Below are 12478 nucleotides of genomic sequence, written 5' to 3'. Positions count from 1 at the left end.
TATAATGCGCGTATCTAACAGGAAGAGGTGGTGGTAAGAGTAAGATTGCTGACTCGCAGTTAAATGATCACTGGTTTGTGTCCGGGGGGCTTCCATTCTGTTATTTTATTTATTTATTTTTACAAATTGCTTTGAGTAGTAAGAAAGGCGCTATAAAAACGTAAGGAATTAATAACATTAATAATAATAGTAGTAGTAATATTATTATTATTATACGTGTGAATGCATGATCAAATTCAGCCGCTGCGTAGTGGGGTATGAATAGGGACAATACCACGAGTTCATTGAAATAATTACACAGCAAGGTGCACACGCAATGCAAACATAATGTGTATATTATTGAAGTAAAGGTTCATATAAATTAATTATATACAACTTTTAACAAGTTGAGAGATGTCAACTGGTTAAAATGCACGAAATTATACATGTATTGCTTTATAGTCCACACATAGTGTATGTATATTATTAAAATAATGATATAAAATCCTATAAAATGGTATAGAATCTGCGTCGTAGACTTATTTGTGTCAAATTTCTTCAAAGAAGTTTTTAATTATTTTGCTTTAAAAAATCTTACGGCAAACATGTGAACCGTTGAAAATCGCTGATCTTAATCAATTTGTTTTAACGCATGCTCCGTGCAAAATGCTGTCATATCTGTTAGTAAACACGCACGCGCAGCGATGTCCTGATGTCTGCGTTCTAAGGCTGCAGGTGTATTAAACGCTATTGACGTTTTACCGGGGTGCTCTGTGATTGAGGGCGGACAGTAAACTTTGTTAAAATGATATCGAAAAATACCAGTCGTCAGTTGTGTTTTCAGTCGTTTTGGCGTGTTTACTGTTCTGTTACCAAAAAATTCTTCAACGGGGATCATCAACAAAGAAACGTGGATAGTAAGATTTAGTAAAATATCAGTAATAATAATACATTGCTCGACACCCAGTAACACTTTACAAAGACATTTAAAAGACAGCTCGTTAAAATAAATGTAGCAATCCATTGTCATGCTATAAGTGACAGCTTGCTCTTAAACATTTACACAGGTGGTTTTTCCTGGGAATAAAAAAGGAGAAAAAAATCCACGGGAAATGTTTTGTTGTTGAACTCAAATTTCACCTCCGCCATGTGAGTCATTAAAACTATTGGAATGAAAACGCATGTCTCATCCACTGGTCGGGACGCTCATTTTCCATGGCTGCTGCAGAGCCGTAAAATGTGTGCCCTCTGACTGCTGATTACAAAATGAACACTGGAGAGGTAAAATATGTAAAATTGATTTTAAAAGGTTGTATGTATAGTTTTCTATATAATCTTCTCCACTATGTGTCTGCATCCTATCCCCTACAGGGAACACTCATTTCCATGGCTGGAGCAGATCCATGGGCTTGTGTGCACACTGTCTGCTGCTTTCAAAATGAACCCTGGATAACTAATATTATCTGAAATCCATGGTAAAAGATTGCTGAAAGTCTTCTACATCACTTTCAAGTCTACTGTGTCCCACTGTCCTCTCCACTCACAGGGACACTCACTTCTACAGCTGAGCTTTTGCCTCAGAGTTGTGCGCCCCAACTGTTGCTTGCAGAATGAACATTAGACAATTGTTATTGGATTGGCTGTTTTTCATTATATTAATATTAATTTATTTATTCATTCAGCCTCTGTTAAAAAAAGAAGCACATTTTCCCTTAGAGGACAAGTTCTATCTATCTATCTGAAATATATGAGACTTGGAAAAATTATATTATTTGTCAAATGAAGTACCAAATATCCACTGATACACATTTGTAGGACAAGTCAATTAAAGAGTCCGACAAACAGCAACTGAGATATTAAAACATTTTATTGAATCTGTTCTGACAATTATAGTCTTTTAATTAAAATAATGATTATAATTATCAGAAAACATAGCCATTTTAATGTCAGCATAAAACCAGGCCAGTAACATCTTTGTGAAATAATATCAGCAGTTTTATAAATTCCAGAATGTACACCATAGCACTGGCATGAACTTCCTTACAAGTATCCTTTGTCTACTAAACTCAACAAATAACTTTCATATTCCTCCTGTTGCCCTGCTTGTCTTTTTTGACAATAGTAAAGTTCATCCCCTTGAAAAAATTATATTCATGCAGCAATTAATAACATGGTTATAATGTAAAACACTTCAAACAAACCTGCAAAATGTACATTTTCTTTGTTTAAGTTGACTTCTTCAATGGATCTAACACTTACAACATGGGCACTACAACACACATACACAAATATCTTTTAGTATTGTTTTAATATAGCCTTGAAAATTGTTAGTATCTGTCCTCTATCCAAGCCATCCATTTACAAAAGAGATTTACAGGCTTGGGCCAGAAGAAAAAAATGAAAAGGAAAGAAATGCCAATCTAGTGCTTGCCACACTGACACTCACTCATACTACTGCAATTTAAAAGTGCCACCCAACCTGATGCCAACTCTTTCAGATGGGTAGTGAAACCCGGAAAATGTATTAATGGATACAGGAAAAAGTTAAAGACTTATTCTGACAGTGACCATGTTGGGGATTGTTGATCTGTGAAGTGGCAGTAAAAATAAAAAAAATTAAAAACCTGATTACAAAATATATCAAGAAACCTCCAAAGGTATATAATGATTAATTTATGAAAACTCCATAGAATACTTTCTAATACATGTTTTCCTTCAACAGTCATGCTAATGTCAGAATTTCTGTGTTTTTTCACTTATAGTTTGTGCACATATTGAAGCTGTTTTATGGAAAATGCAAGCACACGAGTAAATAATTATCAGCGGTTACAATTTAAATGTATATTTGCAGTATATACTGTATCCTGAAATGCCAAATTAGAAATGAGAAGATGATGAAAAGTTATTTTTGCTTAACAAACTGATCACAAAATTTCCTAATCTGTTTGACTTTGTTGGTACCCTAGAGTGGCACATATCTTGGAAGAAGTCCTATCAGGTTTATTTGGATTTTAAAAAACCTAAATAATAATAATAATAATATCTTACATTTATATAGCATTTTTCTGGCTACTCACAGCGATTTTCATAGACATACTTAAAAAAAGACAGTGTAAGCGCTTGATTTTTTTTAATTAGTGGATGAGTAAGGACATAGTAGACAAAAAGTGATATAGAAGACTTCCTTCAATCTCTTTAAATAAACTGTGGACAGTTTTGTAATTCCAGTATTAATTTACAAGCAGAAGATGTGGCACACATTTCTACAGCATAGACCAAGCTGTGTAAGTAAGTGTCTCCTCTGCTAGAAGGGATTAAGAGACACACTCGATATGAAAGTGCTATAAAAGACTGTCTGATAGGCTTATTAAAGAAACTGTGCACAATTTTAACTGCCTGGTGTTCATTTTGTAATGGACCACTACAGATGAGGAATGTCACAGGCTACTAAAAGTTTTTAAAATACATTTGATGAGTTTTAATCTCCAATGAAAAACGGTGCACAGAACTCCTGTGTGTTTTAAAGGATAATTGCACCTGCTGTGAAAATGAGATTACTCTCCAATGTACAGAGGAGAAACGGTGGGTGTGATAGGAAATTTATTTATTTATCTATATAGAACTATATTTCATTCCAATAGTTTTAATGACTCACATGGCGGAGGTGAAATTTGAGTTCAACAACAAAACATTTCCGTGGATTTTTTTCTCCTTTTTTATTCCCAGGAAAAACCACCTGTGTAAATGTTTAAGAGCAAGCTGTCACTTATAGCATGACAATGGATTGCTACATTTATTTTAACGAGCTGTCTTTTAAATGTCTTTGTAAAGTGTTACTGGGTGTCGAGCAATATATTATTATTACTGATATTTTACTAAATCTTACTATCCACGTTTCTTTGTTGATGAGCCCCGTTGAAGAATTTTTTGGTAACAGAACAGTAAACACGCCAAAACGACTGAAAACACAACTGACGACTGGTATTTTTCGATATCATTTTAACAAAGTTTACTGTCCGCCCTCAATCACAGAGCACCCCAGTAAAACGTCAATAGCGTTTAATATCCCTGCAGCCTTAGAACGCAGACATCAGGACATCGCTGTGCGTGCATGTTTACTAACAGATATGACAGCATTTTGCACGGAGCATGCGTTAAAACAGATTGATTAAGATCAGCGATTTTCAACAGTTCACATGTTTGGCGTAAAAGTTTTTAAAGCAAAATAATTAAAAACTTCTTTGAAGAAATTTGACACAACATAAGTCTACGACGCAGATTCTATACCATTTTATAGGAATTTTATATCATTATTTTAATAATATACATACACTATGTGTGGACTATAAAGCAATACATGTATAATTTCGTGCATTTTAACCAGTTGACATCTCTCAACTTGTTAAAAAGTTGTATATAATTAATTTATATGAACCTTTACTTCAATAATATACACATTATGTTTGCATTGCGTGTGCACCTTGCTGTGTAATTATTTCAATGAACCCGTGGTATTGTCCCTAATCTTACCCCACTACGCAGCGGCTGAATTTGATCATGCATTCACACGTATAATAATAATAATATTACTACTACTATTATTATTATTGTTATTAATTCCTTACGTTTTAATAGCGCCTTTCTTACTACTCAAAGCAATTTGTAAAAATAAATAAATAAATAAAATAAATAAATAAATAAAATAACAGAATGGAAGCCCCCCGGACACAAACCAGTGATCATTTAACTACGAGTCAGCAATCTTATTCTTACCGCCACCTCTTCCTGTTAGATACGCGCATTATAATTTTGAGCACTACTTTTTTATTTTATACTGTCATAAATAAATTATATCAAAAAGGTTTTTTAAAAAGCCAATTTGAAGCAAAGAGGGTAAGTGATAACTATTTTCTTTTGTAAGTCAATCAAAAATGCTTAAGCCTAAAAAAAGATCGCCCTTTCAAAATAAGACGCTCTTTCACCTTGTTGACGTGAATCATCTTTAAATTAAATGCTGCCAATAAGGAATAACAGATATCACCGGGCGGCTTTCCACCAATGATAAACCATCGTATCATGAAGTGAAAAAATGGGACGTACTGTAGTTAATGCTTTCTGGTAACTCTGCTTTTGAGAAGAATCTGTCATGGGTGGGACAAGAGGGAGCGAGTGAGGCGGGTACAATGAGCCGGGGCGGGACGGAGCGAGGCGAAGAGGCGGGTATCTGCGCGAGTGTTTTAAATAATGAAAGGAAAAAAAGTGCTTTGAAATCGAGGGCCCCAACAAATAGGGCTTACGAAACAAAACGCGACAGACAAGCGTATGCTGCTTGTATAAAATGTTCACAATAATTACAACACTGTTGAAGCAATGATGAAGCAAAAGGGAGATGCTAAACATGGGTGACCGCGTTGTGCCTGCCCATAAATCCCAACCAATGTATATATCTGAACCGATCTATCTGAACCAATATATATATCAGAACGGATGTATCTGAACCGATGTATATATCTAAACCAATCTATTTTAACCAATATATATATTTAAACCAATGTATATCAACCAATATATATATATCTCAACCAATGTATATATTTGAACGGATGTATTCAAACCAATGTATACATCTGAACGGATGTATCTCAACCAATGTATATATTTGAACCGAAATATGTATCTGAACGGATGTATTAAAACCAATGTATATATTCAAACCAATGTATCTGAACCAATATATATATATATCTGAACCAATGTATATATTTACGAACCAATCTTTTTTTCCTGAACGGCCCCTCATAGAATGATACCAAACATATATATGTAGGCTTTAAAATAAGCCAGATTTAAAGCGTGACAAAAACGTCACATAAAATCGTTGCACAAAATCATTGCACTTTTAGGCTTAGGATTTTATACATTTTTTGCCGCACTAGTTGGAAAAAGCATGTGTGACTGTGCAGAGCTGCCGTTTTTATAGGCTCTCTCTGTTATAGATGCCAGCTCATTCTTTTGGTAATTGGCTGATGTAACTTGTCCAACACCATTGCAATAGCAATGTGCGTGCAGTTGACTGCTTCAGTTACGTTTGGAAAACCGGACGTTGCTGTGAATTATGCTTTGATGTTTCCCATTTCAACCACAGTGTAAGGAAATCTTATATTTTTGTATGACAGGAGGATAATGCCATCCTACACAGCTGGCCCGGCGCAATTCAGTGATGTTTGTGAAATACCCAATTGGTCAGCAAGTTAATGTCTAAAAGCTCCTGTGGGTAAAAACCTGAGAGTTGACAGAACTTGTAAATGAGCAGGTAGAGCAAAAATTCCTCAAAGTCTGCCTCTGTGAATCTGGCACCAGTTCAGCACACAGCTTCAAGAGGATAACTGTAGGAAATCGAAATCGACTTAGAAGCCAGTCATTGGCATCTATATATACACACTCTCTTCTAATTCTCCCATTTGTGACGTCATTTAACAACGCTAAAGCAGCTATGGTCATTGGAATAGTTTGGTCATTCTGTGCCCCATTATACTGTTAAAGAATCAAGTTAATTCAATTTGTAAATTATATGCAATTAGTTTTGGTGTATTTGATAAATCTTGTGTCACTGATGCAAATCTAAAACTGAAAGAGATACCTCACAGAAACAGTAGCACTGTTTTGAGTCTGAATGCTGCCCCTTTTGCAAAACCAAGCAGAAACTTGTATATGCACAGTGTGAGGCTGCCATGAAAATGTACTGTACATGGCTTTATGCCAAGTTTAATTTTTATACATCTCAAATTAAGCGTGGAAAAGGGCATATGCAAAATTTTTGAGTGTATGCACCGTTTATACATGAGGCCACAGAACTGTGAGATTTAAGAACAGTTTCTACCTGTGGATAATAAGGCTATCCTATGTGATAAACTGCCTAAAAAACAGCAAATTAAATGCCACATCTTATGTGAATCTTGTGTATGTAATGTTATTCCCAGTGTTATTTATTCTGATTGTTATTAGTATTATTATTATTAATGTTAGATTTTAGTTTGAGCTTTTTCTGTTCCTGTTGTTTTATGTTGATTGTTATTGTAAAAGGAAAAACTATAATGAAATGAACGTTTAAGTCAAATTGCTTAAAACAGATCCACAATATTTTTAGGAAGGTGTTATAACGACTTCAAATACAGGCATTTTGAAAATTAAAATCGGGATGGGGGATTGTAATGGGGAGCAACAAAAAAACATTGCATTATTCCAAAACTGCTGACTTGATCCTAATGAAATATATGTTTTAAAACTTTAATCAAGAGGGTAGTTGTAACGATAAAGATCAAAAAACACATTACTTCTAAATGGCTGAGTCAAAATTCATGGGATTTTATTTTCAGATTATTCTAGATACAATATATTATCTAGACTTGAAGGCCTTTCAATGGTTCCATTGATAAACAGGAAAATGGTAATGAAATTAACATATTGTTTAAATATGGCCCTACTTATAGTGAAAACTAAACTCCATACCAGTGAGTCAATGGAATTGATGGCTTGGGAGTGGATAAGTGTTGTGTGATGGGGGGCCAATGCAAAAATCACTCAAAAAAAGCTATAGCCTTTTTCAAGAAATTTTGCATTTAAAATTTCGGCTGCATGAAGCTGTAAGGATTTCATGGGGGAGTCATAATGGTAGAGCCAATACCTCAAAACCATGCATTACTCAAAAACAGCCAAGTGGATGTTCATGACATTTTGCATGTAAATTACAGTAAACCCATTTTAACATAAAGTTTATGGCATTTCAAAAGTTTCATCATGAATGAGCATTCAGTAGAGGGAACAACACAGCCAGTAGATCTGCCCAACTTACATGCAATGCCAATGATTCAATTGCCACCCAGTTTATTAATGTGGGATCAAGCATCAATATTTGGAACTACAGTAAACTAGGAATTACAAAGATGTAACATTCATGGTTCCAACTCAAAAAGGACTTGCCGCAATTATGAAATCCAATTATACACAAAAGAAACAAATACTCATGAGAGCAAAGAAATTGATAGCTATCAGAGAGGTAGTGTGACATATGAGACACTTATGCTTCAGTGCACAATGACTAAAGGGTCAACATTTTAACAAAAACATAAGCTTTTACTTTCTTACCTTCACCCATTATCTTCTTATATAATACGCTACCGTGGCTGTTCATTTGTCTGTCCAGGATTTTAAATCACCTGTAGCTCACAAACCATTTCACCTATTGACCTGAAATTTGGTACACATATACTACGTGATGTCTACTATCCGCTTTGGGGTGATGATTGACCTCCGAGGTTATTCTGCTTTTATTTTTTATTTGATTTTATTGTAGAATCAATTCTACAATAGAGTTGCACACATGCAGTCAGGAAACAGAAACAGTAAAGCCATATCAAGGTTCATCTTACTTGTTAACATCTCCCTTACACATTCCAACCAATCAGAAACTCACACAGCAAGGTCCAAAACTAAAACAATTGGAGGCTATTTCCTTCAATAATATTTATGACAAAATGCATACTGACAAAACAAAAACTTTTCATAAATCTTTACTATTTAGCTCTGTTGTGCTCCATGCTTACCTCTTCCAAAGTTACTGTGTCTCAGACCAAACAACCTTAATTAAATTAATCTCTATACTGCATCAATAGATATGTGTGACTACAGGTCCACTAAGAGTGTTATTGTTACTTTTTGATGAAAATTCATTAATTAATACAATAACAAGGTTGTTAAAACGTTTCTTTATTTTACATTTTATTTACTAAACATGCTATTTACTGTATATTCATATGTTCTAAGAGTAACTCCATCAATAAATCAATTGAGTGATTAACGTTTATTTTATACAGTAACATTAGCAGTATGCAAAGAAAGAATCTGAAGCTGCCTAGATCCCTCATAAAAGCTGCATGGAACTTTTAAGTTGTTATCACATTATAATAGTTTTATTTATAACACAGGATGTAACTACATTTTATTTTTTTATTCTTTTCATCTGTAATAGATCATAAAAACTGAAATGTTTTTACTCTGACATGATTCTTTCCCCAGTCAATAATACGGATGGCCAACTGGGTTTTGTGCTTTATCAAAATGACAAGCTTTTTAGATCCAGATTCTACAGCAGCACTATAAAAATGAACAGGAGGGTAATCTCTGGAAGTTTTACAGCTGGTGTGCTCAACAGTGTTGATCTTCTCTTCGTACCAAACGTAAGTGATGTCCAGTACAGCACTTGTGGTGATTAGAGGGGTGAATTTTAATCTTAGTCTTTGTCATTTGCTATTGGCATAAGAAAAATATCGACTAGGCTGCTGCATTTGGCTGTGCATGTGTATCTTTCTGCATTAGTGACACTTTCAAAATCCTCTGGGGAAAGTGGAAAGAATGTTACAATAATTTAAATAATGTTAAGGGAGCTGGTATCTTGCCTTAAAATCAGTCTGGGATACTACAGTGTCATGGATCACAGTTTCAAAGTTTGTTATTGATTCTAATCAAAAAAAACACTTCATCATTAGATTATTTTAGATTAGATTAGATTAGATAAACTGTATTAATCCCAATTACAGATGTAGATGCATACAGCAGCAACACATAAACAAAGGTACATATTCACAGGACAAATAATTCAATAAATCAATAGAAAGATAGATAAATAAATAAATGTATAATGTACGGAAGTAGCAAAATTAATTTAAGGAGCATAAGCACTTAGTTTATGACGTCAGTAGGAAGTACTGAATTGACAGATAGAAATGGGTAGAAAAGATTCCTAGTGGCACTTCTTAGCACACCAGGGATGAATGAGCTTGTGGCTACATGTGACCTAAGAGAGTACCTCCTGTAGGGGATAAAGGGGATTTTTCATGATGGTGTCTAGTTTTGTCACTATTCTCTTTTTCCACCTCAAGTTTAGTCTTATGATGAAGCAGGCTATCCTGATAAGTTTGGTCAGGCATTATGAATCTTTGTTGAATTCCAGTGGCTTCCCCAGGATACCACAGCATTGCTTGCTGCATATATCTAAAGACCTGAGTCTCCTTAGGAACTTAGGAAGTACAGCTGCTCTGAGCCTTTTCATGCAGTATTACTATCTTGTCAGACCAGTCCAGTTTGCTGTTTAGGTAAACCTTCAGGTGACTTGTAGCTCTGTACCAGTTTCACATCCTTCCCCTGAATGTTGACTGGTATCATAGGCTCTTTTGTCTTGTTGATGTTGAGCTGAAGATGGTTGTTCCTGGACGACAAGATAAAGTCCTCCACAAGCTTCCTGTACTCCAGCTCATCTCCATTATTAGTGCAGTCTATTATGGAAAAGTCCTCTGAAAGTTTCTGTAGATGGCAAGTATTGTGCTCAAAGTCTGTTGCATAGAGGGTAAACAGGGACGGAGACAGGTTCCCTGAGGTGTTCCAGTATTAACACCACTATTTTTGACATACAGTTTTTGTGAGTCACAAAATGCTGTCTGCTGGTCAGACAGTCCATGATCTAGTTGATTGTTGGGGCATCAAGATACACAGTCTTGTGCTTTTTAAACAGTTTATGATGCAGAATGGTATTAAATGCACTGGAAAAGACAAAGAACATTATCCTAACTCTGGTCCTGACTTTGCTGCGGTGGGCTGGTGCCCTGTCTGGGTTTTGTTTCCTGCCTTGCTCCCTGTGTTGGCTGGGATTGGCTCCAGTGGACCCACGTGACCCTGTAGTTAGGATATAGCGGGTTGGATAATGGATGGATGGATGGTCCTGACTTTGTCCACGTCAGATTAAACTCTGTTGGAGCATGTACTTCAGAACATCCTCCACATGTAAATGTTCCTGATAGGTAAACTGCAGAGGATTAAGATATTCAGAAACCAGTGGATGGAGCTGTTTCAGGACCGGTCTTTCAAAGATGTTTAAAATATATGCAGTATGAGTAACTGGCCTAAAGTCCTTTGAGATCACTGGAGTTCCCTTTCTTTAGCCCTGAAGCCACACAAGATTTTTTTTCACAGCTGGAGGACTTTCTGCAAACTTAGGGAAAGAGTGAACAGGTGCTAAAGGACCCCACAGAGCTAGCAGATACATGGTTTCAACACTTTAGGGCTGATTCCATCTGGCCCCACAGAGTTTCTCCAGCTCTCTCCACTCTTGATAAGCAGAAACAGACAGTCTAGGAAGTGGAAGGGGTCTGGAGATGTGATTTCATAGTAGAAGACGGTTGTGTAGGGTAGAGATGGCAGTTGGGATTCCCAAACAATTTCAGCTTGCACACACAGCCTACAAGTGTTGGGGGAGGCCTAAACGTACAAGGATGAGTCAAACGTGTTGAAGAACCGCTTCAGTTTATTAGCTGTTCTTGTTGCCTTCTTCTGCAGCTTTACAACCTGCTTGTAGCCAGTGATACCTCTCTTCCTGTTTCACACTCCCTTCACATGTGTGTATTTTATTATAATGCTAATTTTAATAAGAACTCTGTAGGCTAAAATTGCTTTATTAAAACCACATTTCTGCGAATTCAGCCATGGAAACTACCTAGCACAATTATGAATATATGAAACCATATGTCATAGGTTCAAGCCTTTTTCTTAGCATTCTGTAAAAGCCTGTACATTTATGTTTTTGAAAACCTGCCTGCCTGAATTTGATTGTCACTTGTCATTTTGGGGATATTAATAAATATATTTAAAACATTAATCTGGTTTGTTATGGGTCCTCTGCACAACTCTGTTTGTCTCTGCTGGCTTAGTGTGGTGAGGAATCGTTCCCTTATCCATTCTGGTGATTAAGGCTCTACAAAACTGGAAAGTGATGTCAGGAAATTGCATTGAGTAAGCAACAGCCTCAAAGAGCATAGTCATTACTCCACTACAAACTCACTTTTCACATACTATTTTTTGTCATTCTAGGTTTCATTCTGATAATATTAATAAATATTAGAACAGATTAGTATATTGAATGTTATAGGAGTTACACTAAAGTAGCAGTTAGGGTGTAATAACCATTATGAGCTTATTGCTGTGGAAAGGTTTGAGAAATACATTCCTTTCAATGATTGCCCTAAGCAATAGGGTGTACAAGAGGCTGTCTGGTTAATGGAAATCATAAGCCATGTTTTAGAATCTAAGCATTGCTTTTCAAGGTAACACCAGCACCAAATACAAGAGTCTACAAAATATGGTGTCTTCAATACACATCAATGAAACACTGCTGTCCCATTGTGCTGCAAAGTTGTTATTTTATGAATTTCAGCCTTGAAAATGAACATTCTCATGTACAGTTATTAACCATCATACACATAAGTATTCTGAGTGCAATTTCAACATTGGGAAACACAGCTTTAGTTGTATAAAATTACAGTCTCACAGTTTTTATCAATACTTAATAGTGCTTGAGATGGACACATTTATTTGAAAGATCATTATGATCAAGATCTTGGTGATATATATTAGCAAGATGCTCACACTTTTTGTTGAGCTCATCAGAATC

The 12478-nt window shown here is 35.6% G+C and overlaps 1 protein-coding gene across 1 annotated transcript in view; it reads left to right on the top strand.

Moving 5' to 3' along the window:
• LOC120523492 (adhesion G-protein coupled receptor G7-like) overlaps positions 1-12478 on the top strand; it is a 56014-nt gene that overhangs the window by 23903 nt on the left and 19633 nt on the right. The window contains exon 5 of the mRNA XM_039744852.1: positions 9055-9215. Within this exon, the coding sequence (XP_039600786.1) occupies positions 9055-9215 (161 nt within the window). The remainder of the gene's footprint in view (positions 1-9054; positions 9216-12478) is intronic.

This window comes from Polypterus senegalus, chromosome 2 (genome assembly GCF_016835505.1).
Source record: "Polypterus senegalus isolate Bchr_013 chromosome 2, ASM1683550v1, whole genome shotgun sequence".
Lineage (NCBI taxonomy): Eukaryota > Metazoa > Chordata > Cladistia > Polypteriformes > Polypteridae > Polypterus > Polypterus senegalus.
The sequence above is the reverse complement of the archived record's forward strand: the minus strand, read 5'-3'. Positions and strand labels throughout refer to the sequence as shown.